Raw genomic sequence first — 22,961 nt, forward strand, 5'->3', positions numbered from 1 at the left:
GCGCAGATTCTCATTGAGAGGGCGTAGCGTGTGGAAGGATCACACTATCCCACTCAAGTCCTATCCGCGCTTAGCAGGCGCCCCGACCGAACTGTAGGAGTCGCTGTTTACAACGACCCGGACCCACCCCGCCAGCTTCTCCCACCCACTAATACTGCCAATTGTATTAGTGTGAACGGCCAGCCAAGCTGGTGACAACACCGAAGCTGTGAGCTGGACTCGAACAGGCGAATCTAGCCGCTCGGGGGTTTGGTGACGAACGCAATCTCCGTTACGCCACCTGACCGCCCAACCACTCTGTTCTAAGCACCTATCAATCTGGTTTCAGAGCCAACCATAGTACAATCTCAGCTACCACTTCAGTTATAAATGATATAGTTTCTGCATTGGACAAAAAGAAACATTGTGCTGCCCTGTTTATAGATTTGTCCAAAGCGTTTGATCATTCTCTTCTGTTGAATAGACTGTATAGTATTGATTTTGATGAGTGTTTGCGGTTGGTTCCGGAGCTATTTTTCAGGCTGAAACCAATGTGTGAAAGTGGGCAAAACCCAGTCAGAATTATTACCCATCACAAAAGGTGTTCCACAACCCCTTTTTATTTACTATTTATATTAATGATATTATTCTGTCCTTGAAGGGCTGTCAAGCCCATTAATATGCGGATGACACAATTATCTACTGTACCACAGATTCTGTACAATTAGCTGACAATCTACAACATGTATTTAATGCTCTGCAAAATGAGCTTATAGGCCTTAAGGAACACACCAAGATTTTGGGAAGTTAGCTTACCGTCTTCTCCAGAGAGAGACAATAAGATAGATACCAGTTTCCTCTCTGTGTGCGTTCAGTAGAAAGCTATCTGGCTGCATGTTAGCCTAGCTTAGCACAATGAATGGAAGCAGACATGACCGGTTAGCCTAGGCATTGTCCAACTAACACCTCTCCCGAAGGCTAACCGCTAACCCGTTACTCATGGTTTTATGTTTCCTGTGTATTATTATTGTCCTCCGTTTCCCTGTGGTTCTGTTTTTCTTTTGTTTCTTTTTTTTTTGCCTATAGTCAGCGACTTTGGGTCTTTGAAAAGCGCTTTACAAAATAAATGAATTATTATTATGCATGTAGACATTCCACCATCTCTCTCTGAGACAGAGACAAACATACATGTAGGCGTTTCACCACAGGACTCAGACATTTCCAGTTCCCCCTGGAGCAGGGAGGGGATTCAGTGCCTTGCTCAAGGACACTTCATTTGGATGTTGCATGGATCGAACCTTCCTGTTACAGGATGATCTCTCTAATAACCAGGGCAACTTGCCTGGTCTTGTTCCATTTTACAATCTCTATTACTGATGAATACAACAATTTTGCCCAACTACTGTAAATGGCCTCATTATTTTGTTTTGATGATCACAACTACACAAAATAGATCTTACAGGACCCTGGTTATACACCTAGTAACACTCACAGTACAAATCACTAAATATATAGTTTTTTATTAAACTTATAGCAAGGTACTAAACACAGATATGTAAAGCATGTCCACACAATACCCATCATCCTTGCAAGGTTATGTGTATACAATGTAAAATGTTGCAATTAAAATAACACATTTACTTTGGACGAGATACAAAATTGAAATGTACTTTCAAATTTGGGACGGGAACAAGCACCCGGGTACTTCTTATTACCAACTTGACTAGTGAAATACTAACTGAACAAATTGAAGAATTGCTTTTGAAAAATCTGAATCTTTAATGAGATATTGATGTGACAGCAGAGTGTTGTCCATATGCTGTCCCTTTACTGTTGGAGACGTCAGACTTTAGCACTGCAGTATGGACCTGTTCGCTGTTTACAAACATACCGTGTTCGAGCCAATCAGCAATACCAACTGAGTCACGTGACTAAGTTGCCCCCTTACCTGCCCGAGCTGCTACGCTAAAAGAATACGACGGGGCTCTATGGAGAAACCATGGGACTCCCCTGACTAAAAGTAGTTTCAAATGAAAACGGCTGGATGTCATTTTGCCAAATCAGCATGGCTAGGAGTGTGAGTCTTTCACCGTTTACATATCTAGCTTTGGCATGGATTGATTGTTTAGATCACCAGCGTGGCTAACAAATGCAAATATATTGTAGTCTGCCCTGTTGTTCTGACCAGGATTACGTTCCTTTTGCCTCCTTGACGCGCGCGATCACAGAGTCTGACGTATACAGCGAACAGGTCTATGGCCACATGCTTCGTGTCATCCAGACAAACGTTCCCTTTTATTTTTTGAGTACTCATTATTTTTGGCACATTGGGTCAACTACTGTGCCCAATCCCCATTAAAATGTTGTATAAAAAACACAAGGATTTGCACAGAGGGGGGGGGGGGGGGGGGGAGAGAAAGATATCATCAGAGTGAGGTAGAGAGACAAGGGGAAATGGAGTAAGTGACTGGTGGAGGATGGTGGTGGAACTCAGAATATCGAGGCCGATTCAAGGGCCTTCACACGGGCAGCAAACACCAGGACGTGCTTCTCCACCTCCGTGTTGATTTCCATCTGTGAGGCTCTGGGGTTTCTCTGAACAAAGGCTGCAATGCTCTGGATGCACTCTCTCTGCATCAAACAAAAAAGTACAATAACAGTCATTTCTCAGAGCAGGGCTTTGCCATTTACAATCACCAAATGGAAATAGAAACTCTTGATTTGTTAATCAACAGCAGCGCAGAAAATAAAGGCAGAGGTGCTCAGTGGGAAAAGTAGAACAAAATAGAAAAGTGAACACAAGGGTTATTAGGGTTCTTTCCAGAGTCCCACATAAACACAAGGGTTATTATGGTTCTTTCCAGAGTCCCACATAAACACAAGGGTTATTATGGTTCTTTCCAGAGTCCCACATAAACACAAGGGTTATTATGGTTCTTTATAGAGTCCCACATAAACACAAGGGTTATTATGGTTCTTTATAGAGTCCCACATAAACACAAGGGTTATTAGGGTTCTTTATAGAGTCCCAAATAAACACAAGGGTTATTAGGGTTCTTTCCAGAGTCCCAAATAAACACAAGGGTTATTAGGGTTCTTTCCAGAGTCCCAAATAAACACAAGGGTTATTAGGGTTCTTTCCAGAGTCCCAAATAAACACAAGGGTTATTAGGGTTCTTTCCAGAGTCCCAAATAAACACAAGGGTTATTAGGGTTCTTTACAGAGTCCCAAATAAACACAAGGGTTATTAGGGTTCTTTCCAGAGTCCCAAATAAACACAAGGGTTATTAGGGTTCTTTCCAGAGTCCCAAATAAACACAAGGGTTATTAGGTTTCTTTACAGAGTCCCACATAAACACAAGGGTTATTAGGGTCTGAGTGGGTACATGAATGTGTGGTGTGTCAGTGAGTATGGGTACAACACATGTATGTATGGTAGTGTGTCTATTAGGGATTCACCGATATGAAAATTGGCAGCCGATACCGATACCGATTGTTCAACTAACACTATCGGCCGATACCGATATTTGTATATTTGTATACAAGTATTTTTTATTTTTTTTAATTTTTTAAAATTTTTTAATGAAACTAATGTATATTTGTATGTGTATGTTTGTATTTGTAGGCCTCTTTACTTACTTAAAAAAAGGAAACATCAAGAAATATGTTTATGGTATCACTATCTCTCTCCCAGTATCGTCTTGCGGCCTACAGAGGGATACTATTTTCTCAACCAGAGCTTTCAACCAATGCAATGGAACCATTCTTGCAGCCTGCAGCGGGATACTATTCTCTCAACCAGAGCTTTCAACCAATGCAATGGAACCATTTTGATTGACAGTCGATTCTGCCAATTACGCCACACCGCTAGCACCCACCTCCTGCTGTCCTTACCACCAATCGGCAAGCGTTTATTAATTTGTCTACTTTCGGGCATGCCGCCATTGTTCTGTTTGCGAGAGCAGAACACTAGGGGTCACGCTGGAGCTTTGAACCCGTCGGCGGACAACAAAAGAATTAGAATCCCTCTTAAATGCTCAAAAAGGACATCTTTTCAGAAATCGATAAAAATAGAAAAATGGCCATTTCTAGTGCTTTGACATGTAAGGTATACGTCCCCCAACTTGCTAAACTTAATACGACTTGTAAATACGTTTAATTCTTGCTAGATGGTATGATTGTAATAATCTTCATTTGCGATAAGAACTACATCGCGTCACGAAACGCACATACATGGACGCGCGCACACACACAATAGCGGCGTGTGCGCTGTGAATAGGTGTTACACCCCCGCAGAGGCGTGAGACTGGTATCAGAGCCTACCCCCCCATCCAAATTCTAAACATAATATGTATGAATTATCTGTTGCAATAATATCCACGGGACTCGACTTTTTGCAGTCGTTTCTCCTCTCCTGCGTGAGGAGTCTGAGGACATTCGCGGACATTCTCTCAGATAAAAAAAAAAAAAAGCTTACATACACACACTCTCTCAATTCAAATGGGGTTTATTTAACATTAACTACTGTATGGCAGAGTGCGTCTGTGTATACGAGGTATGAATGATCACTGGCTGCTGTGTGACGAGTTTGCTCACCCGCGCTGTCGCGCTATATAAATCCAAGTCATTATTATTATTATTATTAAACACGGACCGCTTTAGTTGACAAGCTTACATAAATTTCGGGTCATTTCATAATAGCAGTGTGGACCAGCTCTGTAACCAGCTCTGTAACAACGCATCTCGCTAGTCGACAGCTTACGCATGATGTAAAAATTGCAACGTTTCAACTAGAAAGGTAGGCTCAGTAGAGTCCAAATCTCTACCAGACGGGAGCTCTCGCTCTCTCTCTCTCTCTCTCTCTCTCTCTCTGAGAACCCAGGTTGCTTTCTAACCTATACTAAAGACATGCCTGTGAAGTGTCATCAATCACTATGGCAAGCACACATCCGTGGACATGTACACACACACTTTCTTTCTCTCTCTTTCTTTCTTTCACAAATTGTTATTGGTTTGCTTCTTTTTCTTACAGTACTGACCGTGGCAAGAATATCCTCTTTTGTGGTGTATGTGTTCAGATAGAAATGAACCTCTTGATCTCTGCTGTACTGGACCACAGAGACGCGGTCTTTGTTTTCTCCCACATTGAGTTTCTCCACCACTCTCTCAACAAAATTATGCATAGCTGGGAATCCATTCCTTGTGCCGTCAGAACCATCTAGAAGGAATACTACATCCTTTCTGGCAGTGTCATGATCAACTATAACGGTGGTTGGTACAGCACTGTAAATACCATCTGAGTAGAGTAGAAAGTAGAGAGGTGAAGACCTGTTCTCTCGCTCTCTCTCTCTCTCGCTCTCATTCAAATGGGCTTTATTGACATGAAATCTGCCACACGTGCTGTCAGGGTCAAACCAGTCTGGATTGATGTTTTAGTCTGAAAAAATGCCAGGAAATGCTCAGAGAATTGTTGCATATATAGAACACAAATGTTCTAGAATGTTCGATTATGACATCATACTGTGACATACTCCTCCTGTAGTGTGAAAAAACATGCATTCTCATAAATATTACGATCAAATCTATTTTGTACTTGATGATACATTTGAAATTGGTTTGGTTATGATCATGTTATTAGTGTGTGTGTGTAAAAAAACGAATTAATAATATAATTATTATAAATGTCTCTCTCTCTCTCTCTCTTGAAATCTACAGTTACACATTGCTGTATTTAGTGAGGTAAATGAGTACAAGACATGTTTCACAGACACACACACACAAACAAACGATCAAATTAAAAGCTGGATATAAATCTGCCACACGTGCCGTCAGTGAGTTTACACCACCCACCCACCCACCCACACCCACACCCACACCCACACCCACACCCACACACACACACACACACACACACACACACACACACACCTAGTCATTTAGCTGACGCTTTTATCCAAAGCGACTTACAAGTTCTGTACGACAAGTCATCAGGAAGGGCACAACTCTATCAGCTGAGTAACTAACAATGTTCATCAAAGTGTTGAGTGCTACAGTGTAGGTTAGTATATTAGGACAAGTGCATGACAGTAAGGTTAGTTAGGGTTGGATTTGAATGTGTGTTGTTTGGCTTAGGTTGAATCCAGCCTCATCAATGAAAATAAATTCATGCGGGGGCGGCTAGGTGGTGTAGTGGGCAAGGCACTCGCCACCAATGTGGAGACGCTGGGTTCGCGTGTTCGAATCCAGCTCTCCACATTGTTTTCAGTTTAGCTGGTCGTCCGCAGTAATACACATTGGCCGTATTACGGGGAGGGAAACTGAAGGGTGGGGATTGGGCGTTGTGGACCGCGTCTCCTACAGGTCGGTTGGTGCGCCTGCGCAGTAGAATCAGGAAGTGTCGGGGCAGCGTGAGCCTCCCACGCGTTACTCCTCGCCACTGAGAGATCGAGCTGCGCAGGTGAAAAGATGAGACTGCTGTTACCTCAAGTACCGGAGGGGACTTGTGCTATGTATGACTTAGTCCACATTGCAGCCGGCTTGTGGGAGGCAAGAAACAGCGTTCATGACAGGGGAGGGTTGAATTGGATGATACGAAATTGGGATGGGAGAAAATATAGAAAATGGGAGAAAAAGTGGATCAAAAAAAAAGAAAATAAATTCATGCGGCTGTGCAGCAAGTTTCTGCTGTTGTGTGAACAGGCTTGGCGTCCACCCCAGAAGGTCTTCTAGTCATTCTAGAGAAATACAACCACAAATTGTTATTGGTTTGCTTCTTTTTTTTTTGATATGGTACAGTACTGTAAATACCATCTCTCTCTCTCTATCTCTCTCTCTCTCTCTACTACTTTTGGATATGAGCATTTTTTCAATACCCAACTATGTAGTGGCCGCTTGTCGCTAGGCTAGGCCTCCTGCTGGGTCCATTCACTGGAATAACAAAGGAATGACTGGGCCTTTGCTCCAGGTGTGAAATGGTTCTAGTGACAATGATCACATTGAATTCTGGGAGTGTAGTTCTCTCATCAGATAGCTGAATGAACTTGGATCAAGTTCAAGTCCTATCCTGAAAAGTAGTTAGGATTTTACCAGAATGTTTGATAGGACATTGATTGAAAACTATCGTCTCAAATTTGACAATTGATGGCTTATTTTGAAGGTATGAATCTGTAATTTTACATTATGTAACAAAAAAAAAGAGAATATTCTGAGAATGTGGAGCTAGAAACTTTAGACCTCAGGGGGTTAACGTAGCTACGTTAGCTGCCCGGCCCGCCGACCGGCGCTCCACAGCATGACCAAATGAGACATAATGATTTTACTGCAACAAATGTTATAATAAAACAAAGCCTTTCTATACATTTGTCTGGTTGAAAACTTTATTAACAGATTGCAGAATGTGTAGTTGGGTACGGAATGAGCAACGGAATGGAACCGAGCTATGAACGGACTAACGGAGTAATGCCTTGTTTACTGCCATCTTCGGGTAAATAATATGCTTGTTATTGAACGTGTAACACTTAACTATATAACGTTAATGCCACAAAACGAATGTTTGTGTCATTTTAACAGCAGATACTTTCTTAAATGCCATCTTCCCGAGAGAGGGTGTTGACGGGGAGTTGTGTTATTAATAGCATTGAACAGCTAACCGAAAGCTAGCGTTAACTATTGTTAAAGGTTTAGCCATAACGTTACCTTGGCTAAAGTTGGGGCTATTCATAATGCAGCAATAATGGCTGCAGACCTGCAAGCAAAGTACAGCAAGTTGGCAAAGGAGTATTCCAACGCAAATCACATTTTCACCAGTAACGTTAGTCTTGCATCTCCCGGTAGCTAATGAACGGACTCGGAGTAATGCCTTGCTGCTATGGGTAATAATAATATGCTGATGTTATTGTCCGTGTAACACTAACTATATAACGTTAATGCCACAAAACGAATGCCTTGTTAATCATAAGTAGTTACTTTGATGCAGTAGCTTGTGTGTGTGTGTGTGTGTGGGGGACGGCGGGCGTTGTGCAGGTAGGTCGCGAGTGAACTTTTTTTTTTTGCCTTTTGACGCTACACAAATTGATGGGTATTTATCGGCGACTGCTATCGGCACATCTGAGCTTATCGGCCGATTTTGCAGTCAACAAGGCACTTATCGGCCGATACCGATACCCGACCGATATATCGGTGCACCCCTAGTGTCTATAGTACATCATGGATGTGTTGTGTGGTAGAGTGGGTATGTAGGCATCATTGTTTTAGGTGCTGCACAAACCAATCTTGTTGTACTGTATTGTGCAATGACAATAAAGCTTTCTACTTCTACTACTTTATAGACTGGAGTGGGGAATTACTTTCTAAATAAATATCTGATGTAATGTTAGTCTACATTGAAAAACTTAATTTAAAGTCTGTTGCACATTTTGGCTGCATATCAGTACAGCAGTCATGTTACCAACGTCTGTTTTTGGCCCAACAGTTGTTTATTATCAGGAGTCATTAATCATTAATGCCACCCTATAACCAACAACCATATCATGCTCATCATTTAGAAATAAAGCTGTCTTATATAAAGTTCACTTTAATTTAAATATAAATTATCTCAGGGATACACAATGATATTACCTTGACTTCATGTATGGAGCAAACAGTGATGTACATCCCTACATGAATGGTGGAGGCTGCGCAGCCATTGGCCACTATCAGAGCCACGTTCCACTGATTAACAAAAGTTTGTAAAACGTCCTATTGGCGCTGATTAAATCACTCAAACCAATTTAATTTCATCAAACCGATTAATCAATCAATCAAACCCATTAATCGTTCAACCTCTAAAATAAATAGGCATGCTGTTTTCACAGTAGTCCACAACCTCTGTCTTTATTTACCATAATGAATCGAATGACTCACTTGTCAGAAAGCTTTAGACAGACCTTAGATTATGTTATCAACAGTTAAAATACTGAGTGGTCTTTACCTTGTAGGAGTCTATTTTCCCCTGTCCTGTGAGGCGATTCATCAGCTCTCTGGCCACCTGGATACCAGTCACGGCCACCAGGGTCTCCTTCTGCTTCTCACCCTGTGTCTGTAACCAGTTCAGGAAGGCCATCTGAGGAAGCACCGTGGAATAAACAAAATTCAAAGAAATAAGTTCATAAATAAACTGTTAAGAGAAGAAGGTCCTTATTTAAAAAGGTTTTCCTCAATACGTTTATTATTTCCTTGAATCTGTGGAACATGTTTGTGTCCCCCCCCCCTCAAAGAAACTAGTCTAAATCTAATTGTAATTATACATTTTCGAGCATCTCTTTCTTCCCTTGTAGAGACCTGTTCGCTGTATACAGGGCCTCCGATCCCATCTAGATGACATAAAATGCTGGATGGCACAAAATGTCCTACAACTTAACCATTCTAAATGCGAAATCCTCCTTTTCGGCCCCGAAACTAAACCAGTGTTATCACTAGCAGCCTGGGTAACCTGTCTGCCCTAGTTCAGCCCTTCGTGAAAAACCTGAGCGTGTTCTTCAACCCTGAATTTAGCTTCAATAGGCAGGTGAACTTGGTGGTGAAGGGGTGTTTTTTCCAGCTCCGGTCCATAGCTAGGATCAAGGCCATTCTCTCCCCCTCAGACCTCGAGAGAGTCATTAACGCCTTCATATCTTCACGACTTCATTATTGTAACTCCCTGTACCTGGGGCTTAATAAGTCGACCATAGCCAGTTACAGTTAGCCCACAACGCCGCTGCTAGATTGCTCACAGGTACTCAGAAGAGAGCTCATATCACCCCTGTTCTTGCCTCCCTTCATTGGCTCCCGGTGCGCTACAGGATATAATTCAAGGTTCTCCTATTAGTTTATAAAGCTCTTAATGACCACATGACCACATCAGACAAGAGGTGGACGCAGGCAAATACTGCGGCATGGTCATGCTGGACCTACAAAAGGCCTTTGACACGGTCAATCACTCCATTCTGATTGACAAGCTAAAAGCAATTGGTTTTGATAGTCTATCAGTGAGCTGGATGCAATCCTACCTTGAGGGGAGGGAACAGATGGTAGAGGTAAACGGTACCCTATCCCCCCCCCCCTCACAGTGAGCTGTGGTGTTCCACAAGGAAGCATACTAGGACCGCTACTGTTCCTAATTTATGCAAATGACATGTCGTCAGCTTGTGACTGCAACTTGTTCCTGTTTGCGGACGACTCAGCCCTGCTGGTCTCTGACAAGAACAAGTTACAGGTTGAAAAAACCCTCAGCTCGGAACTAGGCAGAATCTGCATATGGCTCGCTGATAACAAACTATCATTACACATGGGCAAAACAGAGTCCATTCTCTTCGGTTCAAATAACAAACTCAGCAAGACCGACGGCTTCTCAGTTACAGTGGGTGACAATATTGTCACAAGGAAAGATGAAATTACCTACCTGGGTTCCATCCTAGAGGCTAATCTCTCCTGTGACAAAATGGCATCCAATGTAATAAAAAAAGTCAACCAACGAACTCGATTCTTGTACCGGATCTCCTCTCTGGTAAACAAGAATACCCTGAAGACTCTGGCAGGAGCACTCATTCAAGGGTACTACGACTATGCTTGCACCTCATGGTACCAAAGCACCTCAAAAGGCGCTAAAAACAAAATTACAAACATCTCAAAACAAACTGGTCAGACTACTGCTTGACCTTACTCCTAGAACCCACCTCATCCCTGCCCACTTTGACAACCTAGGATGGCTTAGAGTAGACGACAGAGTACAGCAACTTGCAATGGGCCTGGTCTACAAGATACACTACACGACCAAGGTACCCATGTACATGTCAAAATACTTCCCAAAGGTCAGTGAATACCACGATCACAACACCAGAGGGAGCTCCACAAATCATGTTAAACCCAGATTCGGCTCAAATAAGGGACTAAACACGTTTCGCAATTATGCCACATCAATGTGGAACGCCCTACCCAAAGCTGTAAAGGAATGTGGATCACTAGCCACTTTCAAAACCTCTCTCAAGGGACACCTACGGGAGACTGCAATTCAACACTGGCCCCTGTAAATATCCTAACCCAACCCCCCCCAATGTACAGTCATTTACCTAGTATGGTTGTCAATAGTCCAATGTACAATTTTGTTTGTTTGTACAGTGTGCCCCCCCCCCCCCCCCCCCCCAACCACCTCCAATGTAGATTACCCAGTATGGTTGTCAATATCCCAGTGTACCCAACCCCCCCCCACCCAACCTCCTCCAATGTACAGTTTCTACGTCAAATGTATATACTCCCTTTTCCTGACTCCTTCTGTATCACAAACAGTACTGTATTTGCAAATCTGGTATGTCATAAATGTATATGTATGTACACTCAACTAACCGCCTCGGACAGTCCTTCATACCAGCGGCCATCAGGCTCCACAACAGTGGGCAGCGACTAGCAGCCTCCAGGCCCCACAACAGGGGGCAGCGACAGCGACTGCTACCAGACATTGACCTGGGACTTATAGGAACCCAAGGGGGACAAAGTAGACTACCCTGGTACTTTGATTAATGTACACTCAGTAGATAGTAAATTATAACACTACCTCTTGCATACTGCACCTCATGTGACACTGTGAATAATGTGAATATTCCTCAGCTAGTCAGATAGTAAATTATATTGACCATATTGATCAAATTGTTTACACTGCCTGTGTTGTCTTTTACTACCTGTATACTGTGTTGTTTTACTACCTGTACCCCTCCCCCCCTCCCCCCCATGCTGCTATGATGCCTGAATTTCCCCAAGGGGATCAATAAAGGAATATCTTATCTTATCTTATCTTATAGATGTAGCAGTACTGACTATCTGTATGTCATGTATGTCATATATGTCCTGATGAATTGAAATGGGGGACCCTGATGTAAACAAGACGAAAGTCTTTCTCTGGTCTGCATCCCCTTAACAATTGTGTGTATTGAGCTGTACTGTATTGTACCCATTCTGCAATCTGTTAATAAAGTTCTCAATCAATCAATGGTAAGGCCCCCTTTTACCTAGCAGACCTCCTCACCCCCTATACCAACGTCAGGACCCTCAGATCTGCTGATAAGTAGGGATGGGTACCGAATTCGGTTCTTTTTTTTATTTTTATTTAATTTTTTTACTTTTTTCTTTTCATGTCAACGTTCACACGCACAATATATGCTTACCTAGGATTTGACTTGATTCAACAACAAAGCAGTCGGAGCAATGACAAGCCGAAAACTTGTAGTTATTTGAAGTTGATTTTTTTTTTACGACTGAGGTAGGTAAATTAAATTTCTTGAGACTAAAGTACCGAAAAAAGGTACCGTTGGGTACCGGTATCGATTCACAGGTACCGGTATCGGTTCAAATGTGAAAGGTACCCATCCCTACTGATAAGGGTCTCCTAACCACCCGTAGCCAGGTCCAACTTCCGTAGCCAGGACCAGTGTTGCGTTCCTCATATCAACACTGAGGCCTAACAAAAATAATAGTTGGTTTCAGGTTGGTTGTCAGTTTGGCCCATGGGTAGGTAGGGAATTTATTTTATTTTTTTTTTTTTTTATTCTTTCCCACGGCGACTATGGATAGGGAATTTCTTTATTTAATTAACCCTTTCACTGCCACACGACAGAAGGTTAGCCCTTTACTATCACACAACCGACGGCGATGCTCCATCATTAGCATCATTAGCTCCGCGGATGCGGAGCTAATGATGCTAATGATGGAGCATCGCCGTCGGTTGTGTGATAGTAAAGGGCTAACCTTCTGTATTGTCACAGTGAAAGGGTTAACCGGCTGTCGTGTGGCAGTGAAAGGGTTAAAATGTTCACAACAACATGGATGCATGTACTCTGCCAGCATGTTTAATATCCATAATACTAAATCTTTGACTAAGATTTCTATGAAACTTTATTCAAAAAAAAAAAAAAAAAAAAAAAAAAAAAAAGGATTTTTTTTTTTTTTTAATATATAATTTTTTTTTTAAACTCATAAAATATATTGGGTCGCACCTAAATCGGCAGGGTCGGTCGGCAACCTGAAACCAACCATTATTTTTGTTAGGCCTAATTGCCTCTACGAATGGAATGGAACACATTTCATTCACAAATTCTGTGTGAATGTATCCGAGAACGTATTTAACACACCTGACGACCGGCGCTATTGATATGCAAAGTAGCCCAGGTGGGTACTTATAGCGAGTTGGCGAGTGCAGCGCATTCCTGTGTGCACGCACGTGCCGTGCACACGCTTCTGCTCACAAAACTTTGGCTGCACTGCGTGCAACCCTGTCCCATGAGGAACGCATCACTGGTTATAGAATAGAATAGAAATACTTTTATTATCCAGTGGGAAATTTGACACTGCAAATCGCACAACATTTAAACAGGACAGGTCACAATTAGAATAATAACACAAATCAAATCAAGTTGCCTAGGATAAGAGTAGAGTAAAATAGAATAAAATGAAATGAAATAAAATATACAGAAATAAATACAGTAAGAATGTACCGAGCATGGGGGAAGCAGTGTAAACAATTTGGTCAATATAATTATAATTTAAATCTAACTAAATGAAATATAAATGAAATATATATTCCAGTATTCACAGTGTCACAAGGTGCAGTATTCTTCAGGTAGTGTATTGTCCTCCTTGGGTTCCTATAAGTCCTAGATCAATGTCTGGCAGCCGTCGCTGCCCCCTGTTGTGGAGCCTGGAGGCCGCTAGTCTCGGCCTCCTGCCACTATTGAGCTGCCGCTCTGTGCTCAGTGATGCAGTGAGGCACAGTGATGCATTATATAGTCTGATGGCTGTTGGAATGAAGGACGTCCTGTGCCGTTCAGTGCTGCATTTGGGTAGTGTGAGCCTAGCACTGAACATGCTCCTCCTGTCAGCCAAGTCTGTGTATAGTGGGTGGGTGGAGTTTTCCCTGATGGCCTGGAGCTTAGCAAGGCTCCTCCTCTCCGCCACCCTCGCTAGAGAGTCCAGCTCCACCCCAACCACGCTGCTGGCCTTCCTGACCAGCTTATCCAGCCTGGTTGTGTCCACTGCTCTCAGTCCGCTGCCCCAGCAGGTCACATCGTACAAGAAGGCGCCCGCCACCACCGACTTATAGAACATCCTCAACATCCTTGTACAGACATTGAAGGATCTCAGCCTTCTGAGGAAGTAGAGTCGGCTCTGGCCCTTCTTGTATAGTGCTTCTGCATGTTTTGACCCGTTCAGTTTGTTGTCGATGTGCACACCGAGGTATTTGTAATCCTCAACCATGTCCACATCAACTCCCCTGATGGAAACAGGGGTCACAGCTCACAGGTGGACTCCTCCTCCTCCCCAGCTCCACAACCAGTTCCTTGGTCTTCGCCACATTTAGCTGCAGGTGGTTATTATCGCACCATGTGACAAAGTCCACTACCAGTTCCGGGTATTCCCTCTCGTCACCGTCCTTTATACATCCCACTATCGCAGAGTCATCAGAAAACTTCTGAAGGTGGCAGGACTCTGACCGACAGTGGAAGTCGTTGGTGTAGACAGTGAAGAGGAAGGGAGAGAGGACTGTCCCCTGCGGGGCCCCGGTGTTGCTGACCAGTCTGTCTGAAACACAGCTCTGTAGGCGCACGTACTGTGGTCTGCCCGTCAGATAGTCCACAACCCAGGACACCAGGGGGGCCTCTACTTGCATCGCCTCCAACTTCTCACCCAGTAGCCCAGGCCTTATGGTATCAAAAGCACTGGAGAAGTCAAAGAACATGACTCTTCACAGTGCTCCCCGGCTTGTCTAGGTGAGTGTAGGCTCGGTTCAGCAGGTAGATGACAGCATCCTCTTACGTTATGACCCGACAATTCTGCCTTTTATTGCCTATCCCAACATAGTGAACTAGCTCGTTTTTTCACCAAGCCCATACACAGATGAAGACCTTAAATCTTACAAATGTTTTGATGCCTATTCCTACTATTGCCTGGTGTGTGGATGGGTGAGCAAGGCACAGTATCAGCTCGTCATCGATGACATGTCATGTGTATAGTGAAAGCCAAGCTGGGCGATTCAATAACATTACTAGATCAACTGATCTTTACATTTAATTTTTTTTTCTAATAGTCTACTAGTACAAATGTTTGGATTGAAATGCTGATCGGTACTTTGGTAGTTCGTTCAGACGGGAGAGGAGAGGGGGTGTTCGCCTCCTTTTTTTGCACTCTTCTTCTCCCTGATTTGTAATAGCTTTTGGCTATCTGAAATACTCTAATGCTTTTCCCGGTAGTACAGACAAAAACAGACAATAATTGACCATTTTGAGCAACAATGATCAGGAACAGTTGCTAGTTCGCTTGCGTTGGATACGTTCAGTATCTCCCAAAAGGGGCGACATCCGGTATGATGACGCGCCGTGAAAACACTCTATACCAACCGAGTCACGTGACTGGGTTGCCTCGGACCTGCACTTCGCTGACTAAAAGTTGTTTCAAACTAAAACGGCTGGATGCAATTTTGCCAAATCAGCATGACTGTGGGTGTGAGTCTTTCACCTTTTACATATCTAGCTTTGGCATGGATTGATTGTTTAGATCGCTAACAAATGCAAATATGTTGTAGTCTACCTACCCACCCACCCACCCCCCGCAGCGGCCAAACAGTTCAGACTTCATACACTAGGCAAAACCCATTTCCATCATATCTCCCTTGTAACACGCTGCAGTGTGATGATGATGGTGTGCGGGTGAAACGTTACCCACCTGCTGAAATAGTTGAGCGTTTGACATTTCATCTCCGTTGTTCGCTGAACCCGACATAATTAGCTTTTGGAGTTCTCGATAACACTGCAATAACAAATTATTTAGCTATTTATAACAAATTCAACGTTAGCTATTTGATTACAGTTGTATAACATGCGCGAATTCACTGTTCTCGTCGAAATATTCAAGGGAAGATCACCGAGATTGAAGAACACGTCCCACACTTCCTATTTACATGCACTCTTCTTCATATATTCATTTGGTTTCAGAATCTACGCTCTACCACCCCTAGTGGTGAAGTTCGCCATCACCCAAATTCTTGCTTGTGACCATAGAACTGGGGAGTGAGGTTCCAACAGTGATTTCCTCCCATTGTAGCAAAGATCAAAATTATACTAAAGTATTACAGCCAAACTGTATTGTGTAGGTTCATAATCTTTGATGGAGGTACGTATATATTATTTAATTTGTATACTGTTACAACCAATCAAGGTAAATGTTTTGCCTTAATCTTTGAGGGAGAAAAATATAACTATATTCTTGGTCGATGGAAAAATAAGGTTCTTTTGTTGACAGAATCTGGCTATGGGGCGACAATAATGTGGTCAAGAGGCATGGTTTCTATCTTTAGCCTTTGGCGTGGTTTATTTCATTCACATGGTTAAACAGCAGCACATGAGTCCTCCTCTCCATGAGAGGTAGGTGGGGAAGAAGAGATAGAGGGGGAGGAGACATCTCTTTTTATACTCGCCACCTGGTGGTATCATGAGTGGCTCCGCCTAGAGCGCCCTCTATTGGAAACAGTTATATATGCAGTTAGACAGTTACTAGCAATCCTACATAGAACCTCTAACTTTAACACTCCCACTTAGGGTTGTTTTAGCACACTGGATAACTTCTCCGAAAACATTTGACAAAGGAAATAATACAATCCAAAAACATCAAAAATAATATGGCAGTCAATATCTACACACCAAACATGACCTCTGCAAATCTCTTCAATTTAAATTTGGAAGCAGGTTTCGTCATAGCGTCTGCTACCATGTCGTCCGTTGGACAATAAAGCAGTGTCATCCTTTCTTCTCTGATGACAGATCTGATGAAATTATATTTTATATCGACATGTTTACATCTCTGCCGGCACACAGGGTTTCTAGCAATCGCAATGGTTCCCTGGTTGTCCTAGTCTTCTTTTTAATTTTTTTATTTAATTTTTTTATTATCTTTTTCCCCCTCCTTCTTTTTCCGATTTTCTCCCATCCCACTGTTAGTCGTTATGCCAATTCCCAACCCCCTTCCTGGTTGTTGCACACTTTCCCCTACTGTTGGTCCGAGAGGCCGGAGACTGTCACATGCTTTCCTCCGACGCATGTGCAGCCAGCCGGCAGCCAGCCTGGCCGCGCAGATTCTCACTGGGAGAGTGTAACGTGTGGAAGGTCGCACTACCTCTCTCCAGATCCTACCCTTGCTGAGTAGGCGCCCCGACCGAACTGTAGGGGTCGCTGTCCACAACGCCCAGGACCCACCCACGGCTCCCCTCCCCCTAACTCAGCCAAACGAGTTAGTATAGCGATCAGCCCGAGCCAAGGCAATGCTGACTCTCCGGGAGTCGAGACCGCAGCCTCTTGCATTGGTGACGAGCACAATCTCCGCTACGCCACCTGACCGCCAACAACAGTCTTCTTATATACATAGGTATCCATCCCTTCGAGCAGTTGTTCTAGATAAATACACTCCTGTATAGTCATAGCTAGAGCCATATATTCGGCTTCACAAGTTGATAGTGCCACTGTGGGCTGCTTCTTTGTTTTCCACGAAACCAGCGAGCTGTCTGTGTTCAAACTCACACAATATCCTGTGGAACTTCTTCTATCTGTGGTGTCAGCTGCCCAGTCTGCATCACTGTAGGCTTTAAGTCCTAAACCCTTGCTGCTCTTTCTGAAACACAGCTGTTTATCTGCTGTACCTTTGAGATAACAAAAGACATGCTTTGCTGTAATCCAATGCTCCTCTGTGGGGTCAGCAAAATGCTGTGTCAGTTTACTCACTACAAAACATAGGTCAGGGCGGGTACATGTTGTTAAATAAATGAGGCTACCCACAGCTTCTCTGTACATTTTTACATCTGTCAGTTTCTGAGCATCCTCCTGGTAGTCAAATCTTTGATCACATGGTGTTTCCCTTGATCTTCATTCTTGCATGTCAAAACGTTTCAGGATCTTTTCCACATATCTCTTCTGGGATATTTTTACACAATTGGCAGACTGTTCAAAGTCCATGCCTAGAAAATGCTTTAACCTTCCAAGGTCTTTCATTTTAAATCTGGTGGAGAGCATACCTTTCACCTGTGCTAGGTTTCTAGTGTTGTCTGCTGCGATGATCAAATCATCCACCCAAATGACGATGATCACTTTTCCTGACTCTTTTGACTCCCTTGAGTAAACACAGGGGTCTACTGGGTTCTGTATGAAGTGATCTTCAATGAGACATGTATGAAGCATCTCGTTCCAATTTCGCCCAGACTGTTTCAGGCCGTAAATGGATTTTTCCAGCTTATACACTAGCTACATGGGCAAAACAGAGTCCATTCTCTTCGGTTCAAATAACAAACTCAGCAAGACCGACGGCTTCTCAGTTACAGTGGGTGACAATATTGTCACAAGGAAAGATGAAATTACCTACCTGGGGTCCATCCTAGAGGCTAATCTCTCCTGTGACAAAATGGCATCCAATGTAATAAAAAAAGTCAACCAACGAACTCGATTCTTGTACCGGATCTCCTCTCTGGTAAACAAGAACACCCTGAAGACTCTGGCAGGAGCACTCATTCAGGGGTACTACGACTATGCTTGCACCTCATGGTACCAAAGCACCTCAAAGGCGCTAAAAACAAAATTACAAACATCTCAAAACAAACTGGTCAGACTACTGCTTGACCTTACTCCTAGAACCCACCTCACCCCTGCCCACTTCGACAACCTAGGATGGCTTAGAGTAGACGACAGAGTACAACAACTTGCAATGGGCCTGGTCTACAAGATACACTACACGACCAAGGTACCCATGTACATGTCAAAATACTTCCCAAAGGTCAGTGAATACCACGATCACAACACCAGAGGGAGCTCCACAAATCATGTCAAACCCAGATTCGGCTCAAATAAGGGACTAAACACGTTTCGCAATTATGCCACATCAATGTGGAACGCCCTACCCAAAGCTGTAAAGGAATGTGGATCACTACCCACTTTCAAAACCTCTCTCAAGGGACACCTACGGGAGACTGCAATTCAACACTGGCCCCTGTAAATATCCTAACCCAATCATTCCAACCCCCTCCAATGTACAGTCATTTACCTAGTATGGTTTTGTCAATAGTTCAATGTACAATTGTGTTTGTTTGTACAGTGTCTCCTCCCCCCCCCCCCCCCTCAATGTACAGTGTTACTTGTTTATACAGTGTGCCCCCCGCCCCCCCCCCCCCCCAACCACCTCCAATGTAAATTACCCAGTATGGTTGTCAATATCCCAATGTACCCAACCCCCCCCACCCAACCTCCAATGTACAGTTTCTACGTCAAATGTATATACTCCCTTTTCTTGACTCCTTCTGTATCACAAACAGTACTGTATTTGCAAATCTGGTATGTCATAAATGTATAGATGTAGCAGTACTGACTATCTGTATGTCATGTATGTCATATATGTCTATATGAATTGAAAATGGGGGACCCTGATGGAAACAAGACAAACGTCTTTCTCAGGTCTGCATCCCCTTAACAATTGTATGTATTGAGCCGTACTGTATTGTACCCATTCTGCAATCTGTTAAATAAAGTTTTCATTCATTCATTCATTCATTCTCTCCTTTCTTTTCGTAACCTTCAGGTTGTATCTCCCTATCTATGGGTGCGTGCAGATAGGCTGTCTTCACATCCATCTGATGTAAAATCAAATTGTCCTCAGCTGCTTTCTGCATCACTACCCTTATACTGGTCAGATTGGCTGTGGGGGAGAATGTTTCACCGTAGTCTATCCCCTCCCTCTGACTGTAACCTTTAGCTACAAACCTCGCTTTGTACTTGTCGTGGCCTTCAATATCCTCCTTGATTGAGTATACCCATTTCCCTCCCACTGTCTGTCTGCCCTCTGGTAACTTGGTTAGAGTAAAGGTGTGGTTGTCCTCTAGGGACCTCATCTCCTCATCCATTGCTCTCTCCCATTTACTTGATTCAGGGGACACTATGGCCTCTTTAAAGGTCTGAAGTACCCCAATGACTACCCTGTAGCAGTAATCAATGGTGGTAAGTGTACTGTCCTCCTCGTCACTTCCTCTCCGGGCATAGTCTGTCGGGTAGTTTGGGGGTTTGTGTTCCCTTGAGGGATACCTCCCACTGCTTGGGGCATGTGACGTCACCCTTGGGTGCTCCTCGTCATCGCCCTCCGGGGGTGGCTGACTGTCTGCCTGCACGACCGTGCTAAGTACACTGGGCTGAGGTGTCTCTGTTTCTTCACACCTCACTCTGGAGTTCAGCTCTGGCTCCTCTGTCTGTGTCTCGCTCTCTGTCATGATCTGAACTTTCTGGACAGTCCTCTGGCGCCCCCGGGCGGTCTGTTCGCGGTGCTATGGGCCGTCGCCCTTGCCACCCTTCATATGGACCGTTACGTACATTTATTGTCAACTCTGTTGTTGTCCTCATGTATTCTCATTCTGTCACAATGTTGAATCCCTACCTGGCTCAAGACCTGGCTGCCTATTATTAGTTATCACTAATGCATTGCCTATGTTCTTGTTCCCCGTGTTGTTATGTTTACTTATGTTTAATCCCTGCCTGGCTCAAGACCTTGTTGCCTATTATTATGTGTCCCTATTATCCCTGTTAGTCTAGTGTCTAGTCTTGTTCCCTCTGTGTATTCATGTTCCTGTGTGTGTCCATATTCATGTTCCCCTCTTCCCCAGCTGTTCCTGTTTAGCAATCACTGTTAGTATATATTCTGTGCTGTCCTGGTACTCCCCTGTCGGTTTGTAAACGTATCTTGTGTCGTCCGTTGTTGTCAGAACATTATTATCATTATGGTTGTGATAGCACCTTTCCGTGCTATTCACGCTTGTACCCTTTGTTGTATATTCTTTATCTGCCGGCTTAGGCTGTGGTACGTTTATTGTTTTGTTGTTGTAGTTGTACTCCAAAGAAGTGAAGTAAAGCCTCTTCTCAACTACACCCCGCTTGTGTCCTGCCTCTCTCTCATTCCTGTATTGCGCCTGGGTCCACACACCAACAACGAGATTCTTACACTCTCACATGTTGTCTTTGTGACAAACTTGACCAGCCTGTGTTTCTGCACTCCCCCTTTACCGGGATAATAAACCAGGAAAGCGGGGCTTCCCTTGTCGTGCCCTACAAAGAGTCCTTTTTCACATCTCGAGCTTTCCTCTGTCCTGCAGGTACGCATAACACACTGATCCAAATTTGTGCATTCTAGCTAGATTACACTTCTTTCCTGTCAGTGCTGTATACGGGGTGGTGCCCGTGTGCTTATTAAAGCACCTGTTTCTGGTGTAAGCGGCTTCTTGTACCGCATAGTGCCATAGACTCTTAGGTAAGTTACTGTCTACTAGCTTACACCTAGCCATTTCGAAAAGAGTGCACCATTCCCTCTCTGCCACTCCATTCTGGTGAGGGGAATATGGACATGACGTCTCCTGTCTTATCTTGTTCCTCCTCAACAGTGATTGGAACTCTCGGTTTGTGAACTCGGTTCCGTTGTCGGACCTCAAGCATCTTACGTTACCATAAGGGGCTATGTCTGCCAGGAATTTTTCCGTGGCCTGGAGTGTGTCACTCTTTGTTTTGAGAAAGTAAACAAACACCGCCCCTGTGCACACATCTGTAAAAGACTGTACATATCTAAAGCCTCCTATGGACTCGTTTCTTACTGGACCGGCAAGATCTGTGTTAACTAGCGCAAGTGGTACCTTTACTTTTTCTGTGGGATTTCTGTTTCTCGATTGAGCAAACTTCCCCTTTATGCACATTCTTTATCAGGTCTACGCTTTTCACCTTCAATGTGCATGCCTTCTGTCACTGCTTGCAGTTTCCTCATAATTACAATGACCCATAATCTCATGCCATGTCTGAATATCGTGACTGACAGTCACTTTACACATATCATTGTCATCATTACACTTGTCGTTGTCATTACACTCTGTTTGCAGGTAATACATTCTCTGGTACACCTATGTTAAATTGCGTACCGTTGGGCTCTACAAGAACATTTTTACTTTCAATGAAGAACACTCTGGCACCGTTCGCAGTAGCAGCTATTACAGAGAATAGTCCTTGTGGGAACGATGGTAGTAGAGAGCGTTCTTTAATGTCACTGTACGGCGGCGCCCCCTGCTGTCCGTGAGGCATACCTGTGCGTCTCCTCTCTCTTTCGCCAACCCGTAGGTGCGCTTCCCGTCTGCCAGCTCCATGCTGCGTCTCTCCGGGCGGAAAGTGTTGTCAAAGTTCTTGAACAGACTCCTGTCGTTGATGACGTGGGACGACGCACCTGTGTCCACAATCAGTCCCTTCCTTTGGGCCTGCTGCAGCTGCGTTGGCCTGGTGACGTACGCTGTCTGCGCCCTGGGGATGAAGCCCTCTTGTCCCGCTACTCTCCGGGCGTCGCCTCGATTCGTCTCACGCCGACCATAGCCGCCATCTTGTCCATGTGCGTATCGCGCGCCCTGGTCGCGTTTCTTCATGCACGCTCAGTCTGTGTGCCTCGTGGATCTGCAGAAGCCACACCAGACAGTCCTTGTGCAGTTACCTCTCCGATGGCCTTTCTCTCTGCATCGCCAACACGCCAGCTCCGTCGTGGGCCTGGTCTTCTCCGTTGGCGTCGCTCGGGCCTTCAGCACCCTCTCTCCCGCCTCCGCGGCGGCTGGGTAGGTATCTTCTGAGGCCTCGAAGTTTCTTAACTTGGCCTTGAACTGTCCCAGCGTCATATCCGCTGAACCGTGTGTTACCAGGAGTGTGAACGGTTTGTACAGCTCCGGTAGTCCTCCCATCACCATCATTAGCCCATCGCTTGGTGCTTCTCCTGCACTCGTCAATGGCGTCGTGATCTGCTCCGCTCTGTTGACGTATTCGGTCACAGTCTCGGTGTGCCCCTTCTTCAGGGCTGTTAGTGCTATGTAGAGGGCCACGACTCTGGGTCTTCCTCGCCCGATGTAATGCTCTCTCAACACCCCCAGGCTTTCTCGGCCTTTGTC

At 44.2% G+C, this 22,961-nt stretch overlaps 1 protein-coding gene across 1 annotated transcript; it reads right to left on the minus strand.

Moving 5' to 3' along the window:
* Positions 1 to 1,473: 1,473 nt before the first annotated feature.
* On the minus strand, positions 1,474 to 15,933 carry LOC311223130 (uncharacterized protein). Its single transcript, XM_084307880.1, has 3 exons — positions 15,704 to 15,933; positions 8,949 to 9,080; positions 1,474 to 2,610 (listed from the first exon to the last, which is right to left on the minus strand). Exons 1-3 carry the CDS (start codon positions 15,758 to 15,760, stop codon positions 2,470 to 2,472), a joined length of 330 nt encoding a protein of 109 aa, XP_084164006.1. The 5' UTR covers positions 15,761 to 15,933; the 3' UTR covers positions 1,474 to 2,469.
* Positions 15,934 to 22,961: the final 7,028 nt, after the last annotated feature.

This window comes from Notolepis coatsorum (genome assembly GCF_963971535.1).
Source record: "Notolepis coatsorum genome assembly, chromosome: 2".
Lineage (NCBI taxonomy): Eukaryota > Metazoa > Chordata > Actinopteri > Aulopiformes > Paralepididae > Notolepis > Notolepis coatsorum.